Source organism: Zootoca vivipara, chromosome 5, assembly GCF_963506605.1.
Source record: "Zootoca vivipara chromosome 5, rZooViv1.1, whole genome shotgun sequence".
NCBI lineage: Eukaryota > Metazoa > Chordata > Lepidosauria > Squamata > Lacertidae > Zootoca > Zootoca vivipara.
This window is the reverse complement of record NC_083280.1, coordinates 4,308,725-4,327,163: the sequence shown is the minus strand read 5'-3', so window position 1 is coordinate 4,327,163 and position 18,439 is coordinate 4,308,725. Positions and strand designations below refer to the sequence as shown.

General features: G+C 46.2%; 2 protein-coding genes across 4 annotated transcripts in view; both read right to left on the bottom strand.

Annotated features, from left to right (window-relative positions):
* Positions 1-11,055, bottom strand: part of PCYT1A (phosphate cytidylyltransferase 1A, choline) — a 30,503-nt gene extending 19,448 nt beyond the window's left edge. Inside the window, exon 1 of one of the 3 annotated variants that reach the window (XM_060274271.1) lies at positions 10,964-11,055. The gene's annotated coding sequence lies outside the window, so the exon portion shown is untranslated. Of the gene's footprint in view, positions 1-486; positions 4,884-5,899; positions 5,976-10,963 lie in introns of those variants that run through there. The other 2 variants (XM_035133242.2, XM_035133243.2) reach the window with 2 other exon arrangements.
* A 551-nt stretch (positions 11,056-11,606) lies between these two features.
* On the bottom strand, positions 11,607-18,256 carry DYNLT2B (dynein light chain Tctex-type 2B). Its single transcript, XM_035133502.2, has 5 exons — positions 18,091-18,256; positions 15,899-16,032; positions 15,633-15,702; positions 14,794-14,857; positions 11,607-14,584 (listed from the first exon to the last, which is right to left on the bottom strand). The coding sequence occupies exons 1-5, from the start codon at positions 18,213-18,215 to the stop codon at positions 14,537-14,539; spliced, it is 441 nt and encodes a 146-aa protein (XP_034989393.1). The 5' UTR covers positions 18,216-18,256; the 3' UTR covers positions 11,607-14,536.
* Between the last annotated feature and the right edge of the window lie 183 nt (positions 18,257-18,439).

The following is an 18,439-nucleotide window of genomic DNA, read 5'->3' as shown; positions in this document are numbered from 1 at the left end:
CAGGCTGAAAAGCAGAACCTGTGCAGACCTTTCATGGGTCTGGAATCAAAGGAATATTTCATAAAATCATAGAATCATAGAGTTGGAAGAGACCACAAGGGTCATCCAGTCCAACCCCCTGCCAAGCAGGAAACACCATCAAAGCATTCTTGACATAAAGACCTCCAAAGAAGGAGACTCCACCACACTCCTTGGTAGCAAATTCCAGTGTCGAACACCTCTTACTGTCAGGAAGTTCTTCCTAATGTTTAGGTGGAATCTTCTTTCTTGTAGTTTCCTAATGTTTAGGTGGAATCTTCTTTCTTGTATTGCTAAAGAATGCTTGCCACGGGTTTCAAAACTTTCAGAGTGAGTGAAAGTTTGCTAGTCTTTGCACTGAGAGCAGGTTTTGACATCCAGGGAAAAAAATTGCACGCCGTTAACAATGCCTGATCCAGCATTCTGGGCAAAGTATCAACAAAGCAATGGAATGAGGAAATAACTCACCTTTCCACGCAAAGTAGGTTGGAAAGGATCTGGTTCAGATAAGGAAAGCAGAGGGAGCCTGGTGGAAAAATCTTGTTACTTGTTAGTAGGAGGTGAAGGGTGAAGTTGTCCCTCTGGAAAATGCCTACAGGCAGCTGCCTGGAGGGAGGTTTCATGGGGGAAGAAGTGAGCTCTATACAAAGACCTAATTGCAGACCTAGGAGAGTCTAACCCCAAAATCTGCATACCCCGCAGAGCTTCCAGTTCCAGTGCTGAGATTGAGGCAGGATAGTTCTGCATTTCTAAGTTATCAGGTCACCCGAGCAGTGCCAGGCACTATGACTTTCTGCCAATACTGTAATGCCTCTTTCGCTGACTCACACGCCTGCTGAGCAAATCCACACCCAAATCTTGCATTCCGCCAGCTCTTCTGGAGAAATTCCCAAGGCGAGAAAGATTATTTCTTTTTCCAATAAATGCCTAGAACTGGATATCGTTAAGGCAAGTAAAGACAAATAATATAGCAACGTTTTTATACATCCTCACACAGAAGAAATTCTTAACTCAATGTCAGCACCCACCAATAAACAAATGTTTAGAATGCCTTAAAGGCTCCAGCCCTTCCCATGTGTCGCAAATCAGAGAAGCCCTGTCTCTATTATATTTTGGGCACATACCAAAGACCTTCCTTTTCCACTAAGTCTTTGAAATTGTAAAAGGACATAGGATTTTTATGTTTGAATATGTACTGAACTACCTTTAATTGCTGTTTTCTTTGGAAAATTTAAATATTTAAATAAACTCTAATGCTCTTTTCATCCCAGCCTATCTATGCTGGACTTGAACTTGTTTTTATTGTTAAATCCCTCAGGGATATTTTATGTGGAACAATTCAAAAATGAAATACTGTATATTCCTGCATATAAGACTACTTTTTAACCCAGGAAAATCTTCTCAAAAGTCAGGGGTCATCTTATACGCTGGGTCGTATTTCTTATACGGCGAGTATATCCCAAACTCTATATTTTAACTGGAAAAGTTGGGGGTTGTCTTATACGCCCAGTGGTCTTATACGCCGGAATATACGGGTAAATAAACACGAGACTTCAATCTAGAACAGTCTTATGGATATGGATATGGATCTGAAGATGGAGTGATGACCTCTGCCTTGGCTTTAAAAGAGGATTAGACAAATTCATGGGGAATAAGGCTATCAATGGCTATGATCCCCCTCCCCTGTCTCTCATTTTCCCTGGCTAGTAGTCTTGCTGGCAGGGATGGGTGAGAACAAGAGTTCAACAGCATCTGCAGGGCTAAAGGTTCTCCTTTGCTGGTGTAGGTGAAGAACCTATTCATTTACGTTCATCTTATGGTTAACGGGCAAGATTCTCCAAACTGGTTTCTGCATGTCTTTGCCATCCTTTGTGTTCTATTTAACACAAAAACCACAGCAAAAGCAAACCAAACCTTCCCTCTGCAACACCAGGAAGTATTTCAGGACAGTCAAGACGAAGAAACAACCAGGCTTTTAATTCAGGTCGCTCTGACCACCACGAGCTCCACACCCTTATACTTCCTTGGCAGTTGTCCAAGCGTGGCTATATTCTGTGGCAAGCAGCTCAAGATCCATGTCACAATTAAGACAATTGGAGCGTTCAGCAACTGCAGGCAATTATAGGAAGATCAGGTTTTGAGGTCTAAAGGGAATGCTCATTCATTTAAGTCACTCGTCTCTAAAAATAATCTCCCTTCGGCTGCAATTTGTACTTGATCATGTAAACCTCATGCTGTGATCACATCTTTTGAAGTTTGGGGATATATTTGCTTTTGAATCTCATGTCACTGCCTTTCTGGGTTTTCTTTTTCATCCAGAGAAGCTGATGCGACTTAAGATACTAAATGCACTACTCATCTGAAACAGGTTGAAACTGCCATCATGCAATTGCCCAAGTTGCAAATTTCAGCGCCACCACATATGGTGCTGCCCTTTAAAGATGGGGAAAAAACAGAAAGGTGAACTACATAACTGCTAGGGTGGAAGCAGGTGTGTGTGTGTGTGTGTGTGTGTGTGATCACCCCCTATAAAATTATTTGCAAGGCTAATATAATTATAGGGCTGGAATGCGCCAATGGCAGTTCCTAAGGCCAGCATAGTCCAACAAAGAAAAATAAAAACAAAAGAGACTTGGATCTGGGTTACTCTCTCTTCTCAAGATGTCCACTTTTTGCTGTTGCAGACCAATGTGAATACTCATTCCTTTACAGGAATGTGTTGCTTTCTTTTTCTGAGGCACTGACTGGCTTTGCCTTGCATGGTCACTGCTCTGACCCAGCACAGTGAGTCATGAGGGACAGACACTTTACCTCTGAGAGGCTGGGCTCAGGAATGGATTTTGCAACTAAGGATAGAAGGGTTCAAGCCTCTTAGTCACAAAGTGGTTGTCATCGAGCCACCGCTTCTCTGGTGACATTTCTCTCTGTAGTTTCCAGAACAACTCAGATGGGTGGGGAAAAGAGAGATAGCAGCAGCCTCCTTCCTTCACTTGCTAAACTGCTTCCATCTCTGCATGCCTTCCTCCCACTAGCTGTTTCGGAAACAGTTCAAGGGCTAAATAGAAAATTATGTCCACAGCGAGTTACTCCTCTATGTTTGTGTGGTGGTGAAATGGAAAAGTGTAGGCTAATGCTTTATGCATTATAGTGGGAGGCGGTGAGAATTATCCAAAGGAAAACATGCAAAGCAACTTAGCAGGTGAGCACCCAATGAACTATTCTGCAGCTGTTTTGCAAAAAATAAACAGTGTGGGCAGTAGAAAAAAAGGAACACCCCACGATTGACCAGCAGATTGTAATCGGCCTGTCGGCCTGGTATATGATATCTAACCCCCTCCCCCACAGGCTTTCCATGTGACACACAGACCATTCCATCTTGCATTTTCTTTGCCTTTTGGCCTCGGCCTGTGATGCACTCTCTCTCAACCCAAGAGTATATTTACCTGCCCATTGAAGTTATCACTTCACACATCTGATAAAGGCGACTCTGATCCCCAAAAGCTAATGCCATAATATACTGTTAAAATTTATTTGCCACAGAACCTTTTGCCATCATTTCTTGCTACCCCAGAGCTTCAGCTCTCATAAAGGCAATGGCTGTAGAAGCACAAAGATGTCTATATAAGTGCTGCAAGATCTAAATTATACCGCAGTCTCCCCACAAAACTAATTTGAGACCATTGCAAAGAAAGCCCAAGGCAGAAAAAAACCCACACTTAGAACAGCAAAATAGATCACAGACAAGGGCTACTATTGTGGCAGCATGATAGAGATGTAGGCATGAACTTATTTGGGACTGCTGCAATCACTGCATCTAAGAAACATCTCATGCAGTTCACAGTCTGAACAGTGGCTACTTTCCTTCAAAAAGCACTTCACGCAACTCATCCTAAATGCCTGTCGAAACCTTCAGTATCATACCATGACAGTGATACATACAAAATCTGTAACTATTTACTGTTGCTTGGGGAGAGGGGGGAATCTCCCTAACCACCAAACAACACCATCAGCGTTTTGCATTTCCAATAAGTCCCCCTCCCCCCCGGGCATTCCTTTAAGCTGAGCAAACACAATGCCCTTTTCTAATGACTAGCATTGCTTATTACTGTTCATTGGGCTTTTGTTTTTACGTATGTTGCATGTTACCATAGAATTGTAGAGCTAGAAGGAACTCCGAGGGTCATTTAGTCCAACCCCCTGCAACGCAGGAATCACAGCTGAAGAATTCTCACTTTATGTCCATCCAGTTTAAATACCTCCAATGAAGCAGAGTCCATCACTTTATGAGGGAATCCGGAAATATTATATGACACCTCCCTTTCCTATGGTATTATTTATTTATGTGCAAATATTTTCATTTAATGGAAGTCGCTGGGAGGCCTTCTAATGACAAACGTCTAATAGGTTTAATAAATAAATACAAAATTCCCATTCTATCTGTATTTCTTTTTTTAAAAAGCACTCCTGGCTAGCCCCTGCCCCCCCAATATTTGTACACAACAAGATTCTCTTAAAGCAGGGCTAACTGCCTAGCCATCCTCCCCTTCCCACTCAAGCCCCTGGGGTCACCTTTCCCATAACAGTCCCCATCAAGGTGCAGAGCAGCACCTTCTCCACCCCCACAGGTGTGTCATAACCCTGTTCCAAGCCCTGTCAACACCGTCACTTACAACCAGGGTCGCCGCCTGTCCTGTACATACAGGACTGTCCCGTGTTTCAATGCAAAAAGCCACGTTGTGCATTTATACAGCTTTGTCCTGTCTTTTGGGTCCTCTCTCTCTCTCTGTGCCAAGTTAGGGAACCTCTCCAAACGCTTGTGCTTAAAAGGGTGTGTCTAATAATAATAATAATAATTTATTATTTATACCCTGCCCATCTGGCTGGGTTTCCCCAGCCACTCTGGGCGGCTCCCAACCGAATATTAAAAATACAATACAATTAATAACACAATACATGGTAAAATACCAGGCACTGAAGCTCTGGCCAGCTAAGCGCAGACAGATTTACAAATCCGCGTATACGCCCGTGCGTGTGCGACAAGCCGCAGATGGGCTCTCCTGCTGGGGGTTGCCTTTATCCAAGACACGTCCTCTTTTTCAGGGGTAAAATTTGTGGCGAACTGCCTTTACAGTCATACCTCGGGTTAAGTACGCTTCAGGTTGAGTACTTTCAATTTAAGTACTCCGCGGACCCGTCTGGAACGGATTAATCCACTTTCCATTACTTTCAATGGGAAAGTTTGCTTCAGGTTGAAGGTTAGGTACGGAATTCCAGAACCAATTAAGTCCTTGGTACCTGAGGTACCACTGTATTTGTTTTGAATGGCCATCATAGCGTGATCTCTCTCTCTCTCTCTCTTCTAGAGAAGGCAGCCCTGTTTAGGGAGGCTTTTATCTGTTTAAGAAATTAGTGTATTTTAATGTTTTTGTTGGAAGCCGCCCAGAGTGGCTGGGGAAACCCAGCCAGATGATGAGCGGGGTATAAATAACAAATAAATTATTATTATTATTATTATTATTATTATTATTATTCTGAATTTGGCAACCCTATTTAGGTCTGCGAGAGATTGCGATGGGTTGCTCTGAAGTCACTCCAGCACCAGATTTTTTGGGGGTGGGTGAGATCGCACCCCCCAAGAAAACCCAGCAACGCCCCCCTCCCCTCCTGTATTTCCCCTGCTTACAACCAGCCCCACCGCCTCCCCTTTCAGGCGAGAGGCATCACCAGGCAGGGGAGGTCAACCTCGGGGGGGGAGGAATTTAGGGTGCCCCTTTTCCCCTCCAGGAAGGAGTCACGGGGATCTCGCCAGGGCCAAGCACTCACACAAGCCCCCTCCCCAACACCATGACCCCCGGCCCCGACCGGCGCGGCTCCGACCTACCCGCCTGCCTCCCTCGGTCTCCGTTCTCCGGCTCCCCTTCGCGCAGCGCCAACGGGGCCGAGCCGGAAGTGTTTCCAGCCGGACCCACCCGGCGACGGACCGGCCGAAACGGTCCTCCTCTTTCGCCTGCTCCCCCCGGAAACAGCAACACAGACGCGGAAGGTTCCGGTGATGGGAGAAATAGAACCATAGCGTAGCGTGATAGAGTCGGGAGGGACCCCCCCCCCCGGGGTCAACTAGTCCAGGCACCCCCAAACTCGGCCCTCCAAATGTTTTGGGACTAGAATTTCCATCATCCCTGACCACTGGTTCTGTTAGCTAGGGATGATGGGAATTGTAGTCCCAAAACATCCGGAGGACCGAGTTTGGTGGTGCCTGATCTACTCCAAGCCTACCCCACCCCCGCCATTTTTTGCCCAACGCGGATCTCGAACTCACGACTCTTGAGATGAAGAGTCTCCTACGCTCTATGGACAGCAATCCACGCCCAGCCCCACTAGGAAAACGACAGACCTTTCACGGCGTTGTGCTTGGCGGGGGCGTCGGCCTGTTCTCCCTTAATCCAAGGGTTGTGGGTTCGAGCCCAGCATTGGGCAAAAAGATTCCACCCGTGGCCCTAGCGGGTTGGGCTGGATGACCCTCGGGGTCCCTTCCAACTCTATGATCTGTAGGCATACACATGTGCTCGGAAGCCACTTTGGGCTGCCTTAGTCAAGATAAAAGGTGACTAACAAAGTCAATAACTAATAATGATATTATTAATAATAATAAAGGGATCTTGTAGGTGCCGCAAACAAACCTTGCCACCAGGCCCAAAGCTTAGTCTTAGCATTCAGCCCCCATCCCATTCTCTCATATTTTACGGCTGGGTACACAACATGCCTTTAAAGCACATTCTTCCCCCCACCTCAAAGAATTCTGGGTCCCGTAGTTTTATCCCTCGCAAGGTCACAATTCCCAGCAACCCCTTAAGACACTACGGTTCCCAGGATTCTTGGGGTGAAGTCTTGTGTTTTAAAAGTGCTTTAAATGCAAGGTGCAGGGGTGTGTGTGTGTGTGTGTGTGTGTGTGTGTGTGTGTGTGCAGGTGTGCAGCCTTATGGTTCACCCAGACAGCACCCTGGGAACACATTCTTTCCTTCAAAGAATTCTGGGCCTGTAGTTTTACCTCTGTGGTTGTGGTGAGACCTTTCTGGGCACCCTTTTCATTCATTTATTTAATTTCTATACAGCCCTTCATCGGAGGATCTCGGGGCTGTTGGCAATACTTTGCATTATGGAGTCCTACAGTAATATCCTGCCGTTTGCCTAGCTTTTCGAAACCATAGCAGCACAGCAGTGCATAATTAAACATTCTCCTAGAACAAATATTGCATTGTGCCACTGTGGTTAAAAGTCGTGCGCTTGAAGCTAACTGCATAATATTAAGATATCAGTGTGTTGTTGTTACAATACAGTACTGTCGTGATCTTTCATTGTGTAATTCTAACAATGCATGGCATTGTTCAGTTTCCATACAGAATAACCTTACTTTCTGTTAGCCTTTGCAGTCATGTGGATGTAGTTTTTAAATCTAATGCTACCTCTGAATACCAGAGGAGTGGTGGGCTATGCAGTTTAAATAAATTTGCCTAGGGAGATCTGGTTAATTTCTGACGGAAGGAAAAATTGAGGAAGTGTCTTCTTAATTTGTAACTTACAGTACAGTGAGTGCAATGATATACACATGTTCTCAGAATGGGTTTTAGCCTTGGTTTCCCTTAATCGCTACCCTTTTCCTGTCCTCTGCTTCCCTTATATCACTCTTGTCATTTAAGTTTGCAAGCCTGAAGGCAAGGTCTCTTTGGCTGTGTACACACTCTAAACTTAAAACACATTCGAAGCACACTTTCCCCCTCAGAGAATTCTGGGCATTGTAGTTTACCCCTTCCAAAGTTACCATGCCCAGTAGCCTTCCAGAAACTATGTTGTTGTTGTTGTTTAGTCGTTTAGTCATGTCCGACTCTTCGTGACCCCATGGACCATAGCACGCCAGGCACTCCTGTCTTGCACTGCCTCCCGCAGTTTGGTCAAACTCATGTTCGTAGCTTCGAGAACACTGTCCAACCATCTTGTCCTCTGACGTCCCCTTCTCCTAGTGCTCTCAATCTTTCCCAACATCAGGGTCTTTTCCAAGGATTCTTCTCTTCTCATGAGGTGGCCAAAGTATTGGAGCCTCAGCTTCACGATCTGTCCTTCCAGGGAGCACTCAGGGCTGATTTCCTTAAGAATGGAGAGGTTTGATCTTCTTGCAGTCCATGGGACTCTCAAGAGTCTCCTCCAGCACCACAATTCAAAAGCATCAATTCTTCGGCGATCAGCCTTCTTTATGGTCCAGCTCTCACTTCCATACATCACTACTGGGAAAACCATAGCTTTAACTATACGGACCTTTGTCGGCAAGGTGATGTCTCTGCTTTTTAAGATGCTGTCTAGGTTTGTCTAGGTTTGTTTGACAGACAGCATCCAGAAACTATAGTGCCCAGAATTCTTTGAGGGGCAAAATGTGCTTTCAAGGTATCGTGTGTATGCAGCCTATGTCCCCCTGATGTGAACCACTTTGGGAGACAGTAATGGTTAAATTCAGTGAGATTTATTTCTGAGTTTCTGAACCGGATAACTATTTCATATTTCTGAAAGTGCCTAGAATGTATGTGGCACCATACAATGTTTAAAGACCAACAAGGGAAGGCTTGCAAACTTCGTACACCCCCCCAAAAAAGCTATGAGACAAAAGGCAAAGAGAAGCACAGAGGTGCTAAAATGTAGGATTCCATTAACAACAGTTTGTTAAACATTTTCCCCAGACGTTGCCACCTAGGCTGATTTACAGGATGTTCCCTATTCCTCTTACTTTGAAATGCACTATCTTCAACTTTGGTTGTGGTCCGTTCTATGGCGGACCTACATTTTTGGGGCCCTGAAGCTGTCATGGGGGCCCCTTTGCAACCAGCAACAATGTTTGTGTAACCACTGTTATCTTCTTCCATGGGGTTGTGAAGCTTCCTTAGTTTCATAGTAAATGTGCCCCTGGGTCTGTTTATACCACAGTCCTATCTAAGCAACTCTGCCCAGTAGCAAACCCCACCGAGTTCAATGGAACTTAATGCTCTGGGTTAGGTGCATAGAGCTTAAATAACAGCCTTAACAACTGCGGCAACCCTTCCAAAAGCTCGAGCTTGCTAAAAAACCACAGCTTCTGCACGATAAGGCAATTCTTACGCACTTATTAATATAAAAAAGAGTTAGGCTTAAAGTGGATCGGCAGCTGCACTCCAGAGGAATAGAACATACTACCCAAGTTAAGTTAATAATAAAGGTAAAGGTAAAGGGACCCCTGATTGTTAGGTCCAGTCGTGACCGACTCTGAGGTTGCGGCACTCATCTCGTGTTATTGGCCAAGGGAGCTGGCGTACAGCTTCCAGGTCATGTGGCCAGCATGACTAAGCCACTTCTGGCAAACCAGAGCAGCACACAGAAACGCCGTTTACCTTCCCGCTGTAGAGGTACTTATTTATCTACTTGCACTTTGAGGTGCTTTCAAACTGCTAGGTTTGCAGGAGCAGGGACCGAGCAACAGGAGCTCACCCCGCCGCGGGGATTCGAACCGCCAACCTTCTGATCGGCAAGCCCTAGGCTCTGTGGTTTAACCCACAGCGCCACCTGCGTCCCATAAGGTAATAATAAAAATCTGGCTAAAAAGCTCTATCGTATACCCTTGGTTAATGCATGAAAGAGATACAGATCTACTTAAATGTCTATGCTTTATAGCAGGTCAGTCTTTTTTGTACATCTTACCCTGTGCTGGTGTCTGCTCTGACTGCTAGCAGATCTTCAGGGCTTCAGGTAGAGAGAGACGTCCACCACCTGCTTACAGGGATCATTTTTAATGGGTGGGGACAAGGACCTGAGCCTGGGACCTTTCACATGCCCCATGGGCTCCACCGGAGAGCCATGCCCCTTTGGCAAATGGGACTAAATTGATTCAGCAAAACAGCTCCTCCCAGCAGCTCCAGCTAATGTATGAAATGCATACTGCTCTTTGTTGTAGATCTCAGGGCAGTTCACAACCGTCCTGGAAAAAGCGAGATTTGGATCCTGCAGTGCCTGAATGCTTTTTCAATAGAATCCAGGCCGAACACTTAAAACAGGGGTCAGCAACCTTTTCCAGCCGTGGGCCGGTCCACTGTCCCTCAGACCATGTGGTGGGCCGGACTATATTTTGAAAAAAATATAATGAATGAATTCCTATGCTCCACAAATAACCCAGAGACGCATTTTAAATGAAAGCACACATTCTACTCATGTAAAAACATGCTGATTCCCGGACCGTCTGTGGGCCGGACTGAGAAGGCGATTGGGCCGCATCTGGACCACAGGCCTGAGGTTGCCTACCCCTGACTTAGGACATGCTTCCAATGGGTGAATCACCAATGATTTAACATACCCTCCAACATTTCTCATAAGGGTGTCCAATTCCATTATTATTATTATTATTATTATTATTATTAATAATAATTTTTATTCCCCTGCCCATCTGACCGGGTTGCCCCAGCCACTCTGGGCAGCTTCCAACATATATAAAAACAAAACAAAACATTTAAAAGTTCCCTATCCAGGGCTGCCTTCCGATGCCTTCTAAAGTTGTAGTTACTTATCTCCGTGGCTCGGGGGTTGCATAACTCCATACCCTCCCAACATTTCTCAGAAGAAAATAGGGCAGTCCTAAGGAATAGCGGGACATTCCGGGATCAAATCAGAAACCTGGATGGCTGCTGTAAATCCAGAACTGCCCCTGGGAAATAGGGGCACTTGGAGGGTCTGATTCAACCAGGGGGTGGGCTCTTAATGAAATCCACGAGTCTCCCAATTTCTAGCCACATTTCTGGGCAGAGGTAACGGCGCTCTGTACATGTTCAGAGGCAATCCCCTTCTTAATAAGCCATTCCAACACGGCTGAGATTGGAGGTCTCAAAAAACAAAAGTAGAAATGAATTAAAACGAAACAAGAGAGACTTGGGCTTACCCACTCGGCCAGGATCTGCTGTTCTATCTCCTCCTCTTGCTCCTGGCCCTGTGTTTCGTCCCCAGAGCCACAGCTCCCCGCAGGGGACGGGGCCCTGGTGTCTCGCCACCGGCTCTCCATGCTGGGCTCTGCCGTGTGAACGGAGGCGAGGGGGGTCAGGGAGCACATGGGGCACAGGTCGCCCTCGGCCGACCCGGAGAAGGGCGCCTCACACAGCAGGCAGCGCTTGGACTTCTTGCTGTGCTTGAGCGGCTTGTCTGCCATGGCCGGAGGGTCAAGGGGAGGCCACGCTGGGGAAGAGCAACCAACCAAAGGGGAACAGGGCAGAGGAAGCGGCAGGGGAGGCGGAAGGAGGAGCCAAGCATGCTGCCACCTCCCACTTCCTGGCGCTGCACTCCCTTTGCAGACCACAAGGGGGTGACATTGCTCACTTGCGGAGGAAGACATTTCCTGCTACATAGAAGTGAGCTGCAGAAGTAGCTGCTTCAGGGCCTTATGCTACCTCCCCCCCTACTGGGCTGGAGGCCCATTACACAGGTCCTAGGGAGCAGCTCTGCTAATAATGAAGCAAAACCCGAGAAATAGCCTTTAAAAAAAAAAGAAGGAAATGGTGACAAAAAGTGGGGTGGGTTGTTGCAGCCAGTCCCCTTGCATGCATCCCAGGCTCGGTCCTTGGCATCTTTCGATTAAAATAACAGAAGCTTGCAAGGCTGCGAACGATTCTGCAGAGTTGTAGCCTTGGTCCGGAGTCTTGACACCATAGAAGCAGCTCTTAATGTTTTCAAGTACAATCCGGGCATTAAAGAACCAGGTGGAAGCTCGACTCAAAAGTATGGCCCTGGGATACACGCCAGCTGCTTCTATTTAACGGGGATTGCCCATGTTTAATACCTGGCCTGTTAAATTGTTCTTTCTGTTTAAACATGGGATTTTTTTAAAAAAGGTTTTTTTTTTTGTGGTTTCAAAAGGCAAATTATGTCGGCAGAAAATGGTCGCTCTTCAGGCAGGCTGCATTTCCCTCTGTACGGTCTCTTGGAGTTAAATCTCAGAAGGGGCAGCTGCATCTTGTGATCTCATGCGTATTAAATGCACATGCACAAACCACCACTTCATACGCAGCAGCAGCCAAGATAAATTCTGAACTGTTGATACCGTGAGATCGTCGTTTCTCTAGAATGCCTTTATCCAAAGATGACTTAAAACACCTCTTGCCTTGTCAGTTACTGAGGACCAAATGAACCCTGAAAATAGAGTACTGTAGTTTCAGCACTGCCCTGGGCAGATCTTTTGCTATATTAGGGATTTTTTAAGTGCGTCTCACTTCCATTTGCACCATGTCTCATGCTGCAGGCAGCTGAAATGGATGGCCTCTCATGCTAGCCTGCTCTTAAGAGTGCTGGATTCCTGCTAGCTGTCACATGGAGACATTCTCATTGCCAGAAACCTTTCTTCCCAATGAATACCGTAGAAGAGATCTGTTCCTGGTCATCCTTTTCCGGCTAACTTTATGCTGCCCCCTGCTGCTTTTATTGTCTTATTTTATTCTTAGTTGTACAGTATGTGTTTACTGCAAGCTGGGGAGGAGCCGTTGTGCGAAAGGCAGGGTAAAAATATGCAGCAGGAGACAGATGATGCGGAGTCGTCTGGGGGACTTGGGAACAGAGACACCTGGGTTTAAACACCTTCTGCTATGAAGCACTGAGCTGGTGCCCTTGGAGCAATCACCAACTTTCGATCTAACTGACCTCATAAGGTTTTTGTGAGAATAAGGTGGGGCAGCAAGAAGGACCACGTACGCCACCACGAGCGCCTGACAGATCAATGTCTGTAAAAAGAGACCCGTGAATGATAACAGCAGCAGACCCTCTTGCATCCTTCCCCAACCTGGTGCCCCACAGGTGGTTTCCTACTACAACTCCCATCAGCCTCAGTCAACATGGCTGTGCATGCTGGGAATTGTAGTCCAAAACTCCTGGAGGTAGCCTCACTGGGGAAGGCTGCCGTACTTGGCCAGTACAGAGGTTGGTGTAGTACAACGGCTAAGTGTGGACGCTGGGCGTTCCCTGGTTCAAAGCTGACATTAACCACACACCAAGGCATGCTAGGTGACCTGTGTTACCTCTCAGCCCCCTTGATCCTGGACTACGTTACAGAAGAGTTGCCACCTGACTAGGGATAAGTGGTCTGCTCTGCTATGCCTTTTTTGTCCTGCATAGAGATCAGCACTTACAAACAGATGTCTGGAGACCGCGCTGCTGTTAGAAAGGTGTCAAAAAGGTAGATAAGCCTACCTTACAGTCGTGTTGTAAGGACTGCTAAGCATGCATACAAAGCTCTTTGGGTGCATAAAAAGTATCATGTAGTTTCTAAGTTGGGCTGCAGAATTTACGAGTGTCTACTCAGATGTAAGTCTCACAGAGCTGAACAAGGCTTACTCAGAGGAAACTTCTGTGGTTCTCATAGGATTTCAGTCTTAATTATATAACCTTCTGATTAACGACAAAACGCGCCTCAACCAGGCAGCAGATTAAGGAGAAGTAGCATTGTTTTCAATCTAAAACCGAAGCTAATGAGGAGCCTTCCTTTTCTCTCACCAGAAGAGGTGGAAACATCTCTACTAAAATGGTGTCTGCAGCACAGCTTGCTTTAAAACTCTCTCTCTCTCTCTCTCTCTCTCTGTGTGTGTGTGTGTGTGTGTGTGTACTAATACATGCTTTGTTGGTCTCTAAGGTGCTGCTGGAATGAATTTTTTTTATTTTGTTTTTTTATTTTGTTCAGACCAACACAGCTACCTACCTGTAACATATTACACATAACTGCAAATTCAATAAATTAATAGATTTAAGATTTCATAATTCAAGTGACAGCCCCAATTCTAAATATAATTTACGTGTACTCTGCAAAGAGAGAGCATGAAAAATGTCATAAATAGCCTTCTCCTTACAGGTAGGTAGCCGTGTTGGTCTGCCGTAGCCTTCTCTTTTAAGCGTGCTGAGTCAGACAGTTAGGAAAACTACCAACAAAATCTGAGGAAGCCTGACCTAGAGAACATGGTGTTTCTTTAAATTTGTTCATTGTGGAAGAAGCGAAGGTGTGGATTGAGAATGTAAATATAAGTTGTAAAAAGAGAAGGCTTTTCAGGACAAATTTAGGAGCAGAATTACACGTTAAAATTATAGAGTGCATTTATACAAGTCTCATTGAGATTTTAACATATTCATTCAAATAGACTGGGATTCAGATCTGCAACCAGAAATTTCAATTGTTTGTAATGGTTGTAACCAGATGGGTCTCATTAGGCACCAATCGCAGAGGGAAAGTTGCAAGTAAATATAGGGTCGAAGTTGGCAGGAAGTTATCCTGTACAAACCTTATTGAAAGGAGCAGGAGCTGTGTAAGAGAAGTATCTCATATTTTTTCAGTGGGGCTTGTGCAGAAAACTAGCTATATACAAAGCAGCAGCAGCAGAAATCCATCATAAAAGCCTCAAGTAGAAAATGTATTTTGTAAATGGGAGTGTCCATCCAAAATATATATTTGAAACAGTGATCTTCTTTGAACTTTTCACCAGCATCAGTAGAAGAAACAGCCAAAGGCAACCACCACACAGAAGAGGGTGTCCTGCAGGAATGACAAGGAGAACACCCCTGTGAATGAAAACGACCTCAGAGGCAAACAGATTCATGACTTTGGGGATCTAGTGCAGTGACAAGCATGATGGAGATTTTCTTCTGCAATTTTTGTAGGTTTTACACATGAGAACATCAGGCCACACGGTTTTTAAGCAGCCTTCAGTGGGTGACACATGGCAAAAGCAGCACATCACTTACATTCATGAAAATATCCTGAGCGTAGTTGTCTGTATCCGAATCCCAGAAGCATCGTGCAGCCATGCTGAAGAAACAAACGGGGAACCGTCCATTGACAAAGAAAAGCATCAGTTGGTGACAATCAGCCACATTTGGAGACTGTTCATTCCACTTGATACGTTGAGAATGCTTCCCCAAAATCCCCCCCCCCAGGGGGGAAACTAACAGAGACAGAAAGGTTGGTGCCAAACAAGAAGAGCACAATTTGGTTGAAAGCAATGAAGTCATTGGGCTTGTGGAACAAATTTGCTTCTGCAATGGAACTTCTCTTCCCTCTCCTCCCCCTTGCATGCCTACAAAATTTACTCTGGATGGCTGTGGGGATCTTTCAGAATAGATTTTGGGGGCATGCAGAGGGAGGAGAGGGAAAGTTCAGTTGTGGGAGTGGAAGCTGTTCTGCAGGCAACCCAATGCCTCCAGCTCTGTGGTGGTGAAACCCAAAAGGACCATCCGGAGACAAAACGAGTGAGGACAGGCATGGAAACCCTCCAGGTGAAGTGAAGGAAGGGAGAGTTACCCACACCAAAAGTGCTATTGCAACAAAGGTGTCTAATTTGCTCTGAATGTTGGGGGTATGCTGTGCAAGTCAGAATACATCATGGCATCAAGTTCCCAGAGGAATTGTGTAAATTTGTCATTTGTAGAATGCTCAGGATAAATATGAAGCAGCGCTCAACCCTCAGATTTCACAATTTACAAACGCATAAACACAAACACACACAAAAAAACCCAACAACCCACAGTGCAAAATATTAAGAAATGTGAATGAATTGGTGGGAAGGGAGGGAAGCCCAACTTACTTAACTCCTTCGCCTCTCTGTTCTCCGATCACCACTTGCACCACCATTTTATACCGGTGAAAACCTTTCTCTAGAAAGAAAGATGGGGAAGAAAAACGATTGGGGAAAATTGAAAGATTTCACACCTATATATAGTCACATCATATGTTTGGCCAGATGGAAGAACGTCAGCAAGGGTGTGTGTGCCAAAGAGAGAGAAAGGGTGGATGAGTTGGGCAGGAAGATATAGGAAGAAAAAGGCAATTACTCTTGGCACATGCTCTTACCTTTTAGCTTTTCCAAGATTGTCTCTGATAAGGATTTGGTGAGCTGTGGGATCTCGTCAGGGTTGTACTGTACACTGGCCAGCTCCTCTTTTAACACCTCATGGATACAATCTTTCACTGCAGAAGGGCGGAATCTAATAGGAAAGAATGGCGTAAAAGTGCTTACAGTTATATCTCCTCTCCACTAGTATAACAAATAACTGGAGTCTGGGATGTCTGATTCGTGGCAACTCCCAAACTTCAGGCTTACATCTCTGAGAGGATTCACACTCAGTTTACACCTTCATATAGTTTAAGCCTTCAGGGGCTGTACCACTTGAGAATACAGGTGGGAAGAAGGGCCTTGACTGATGGCATTCCTAGTATACAACAAATGAACAGACATTTAAAACAATTAAGTATCAGGTTATGGCTGGAAGGCTTAGGGTGCAGGATATGTGCTGATGCTCAGTAGTTCAGTGACTGGGAACTAAATGTTTGCCAGCTTCAAATCAACATAAGAAAAGATCTGAAAGTTCTTGAAAATACAGTGGTACCTTGGTTTTCAATCTGTTCCGGAAGTCCATTCCAAAAGCAAGGTGCACTTTCCCATAGAAAGTAATGCAAAATGGATTAATCTGTTCCAGAATGTTAAAAAAACAACCCCTAAAACAGCAATTTAACATGAATTTTACTATCAAACGAGACCACTGATCCATAAAATGAAAGCAATAAAGAATATACTGCAGTCGCACTATCAATCAATCAATCAATAGCTGAACTGAGTTCCACACAGTCATAAAAATCATAGAATCATAGAGTTGGAAGAGACCACAAGGGCCATCCAGTCCAACCGCCTGCCAAGCAGGAAACACCATCAAAGCATTCTTGAAATATGCCTGTCAAGCTTCTGCTTAAAGACCACCAAAGAAGGAGACTCTACCACGCTCCTTGGCAGCAAATTCCACTGCCGAACAGCTCTTACTGTCAGGAGAAAACAAAAAAGCCGCAAAAACAAAAACGCAAAATACATAGCAAAAACAGACGGACTTCAGCATAACACTCAAATCGGAAGCATAACACTCAAAACGGATCATGTTCAGCTTCCGAAAAAAGTTCGCAAACCGGAACACTGACTTCCGGGTTTGCAGTGTTTGGGTTCCAAGTTGTTTGAGTACCAAGGTGCCACTGTAAAGGGATCAAGGTGGATTTGTAATAATAATAATAATTTATTATTTATAGCCCGCTCCACTCTGGGCGGCTTCCAACAAAATATTAAAATACAATGGTCTGTTAATCATTAAAAGCTTTCCTAAACAGGGCTGCCTTCAGATGTCTTCAAAAAGTCTGCCAGATGTTTTTCTCTTTGATATCTGGTGGGAGGGTGTTTCACAGGGCGGCCCCCACCACCGGGAAGGCCCTCTGCCTGGTTCCCTGTAGTTTTGCTTCTCGCAGTGAGGGAACCGCCAGAAGGCCCTCGGTGCTGGACCTTAGTGTCCGGGCTCAACAATGGGGGAGGAGATGCTCCTTCAGGTATATTGGACCGAGGCCACTTAGGGCTTTAAAGGTCAGCACCAACTCTTTGACTTGTGCTCGGAAACGTACTGGGAGCCAATGTAGATCTTTCAAGACCGGTGTTATGTGGTCTCGGCAGCCGCTCTCAGTCACCAGTCTAGCTGCCACATTCTGGATTAGTTGTAGTTTCTGGGTCACCTTCAAAGGTAGCCCCACATAGAGCACATTGCAGTAGTCCAAGCAAGAGATAACCAGAGCATGCACCACTCTGGCGAGACAGTCCGTGGGCAGGTAGGGTCTCAGCCTGCATACCAGATGGAGCTGATAGACAGCTGCCCTGGACACAGAATTGACCTGCACCTCCATGGACAGCTGTGAGTCCAAAATGATTCCCAGGCTGCGCACCTGGTCCTTCAGGGGCACATTTACCCCATTCAGGACCAGGGAATCCTCCACACCTGCCCGCCTCCTGTCCCCCAAAAACCCTGTATGAGTGATGCGTGTCGGCCTCCAAAGAGGGATGCAGAGCCTGGTGGGATCCAGATGTTGTTGGACACCACAAGCCTTGCCTCCCTGCAGGGCAGGAGTGGGGAGGAGCGAATAAGGGAAGAAGGAGCCCATCTCCCTCTATGGGGGGGCGGGGTGCTTGTCTGTTTCGTTTTTGCAGGACGGCCCCTCCTCCTCCCCCGGCCACTGACTTGTGCTGGAAGGCGGGCCGCAGGCTGTACGTGCGGGCCGGACCCGAGCCGCTGTGGGGCCTGGGACTGCGCCGCGGAGACTCCTCCCGCGGAGACGACGGGGACAGCGCCGGAGACTCCTCCATGGCAACTTCCGCCGCCCGCTGGGGAGAAGCCGGCGAGCGTCGCCTTGACGACGGCCCATTTCCGCTTCCGGCGCCGCAGAGAGCCAAAGAAATGTCTAGAGGGGTCTTGGCGGCGGCCCATTTCCGCTTCCGGCGCCGCAGAGAGCCAAAGAAATCCTAGAGGTGCCTTGGCGCATTTCCGTTTTCGGAGCAGCAGAGATCCAAATAGTCTCGACGACGGCCCA

What these genes read in the sequence shown, in the direction of transcription:
- DYNLT2B (XM_035133502.2), bottom strand. Translation starts at nt 18,215, where the DNA reads ATGGAGGAGTCTCCGGCGCTGTCCCCGTCGTCTCCGCGGGAGGAGTCT. An exon ending in CGGCCCGCCTTCCAGCACAA is followed by an intron (nt 16,033 to 18,090) that starts GTCAGTGGCCGG and finishes CTTTCCTATTAG; the next exon opens with ATTCCGCCCTTCTGCAGTGA. An exon ending in CTCAGGATATTTTCATGAAT is followed by an intron (nt 14,585 to 14,793) that starts GTAAGTGATGTG and finishes TCATTCCTGCAG; the next exon opens with GACACCCTCTTCTGTGTGGT.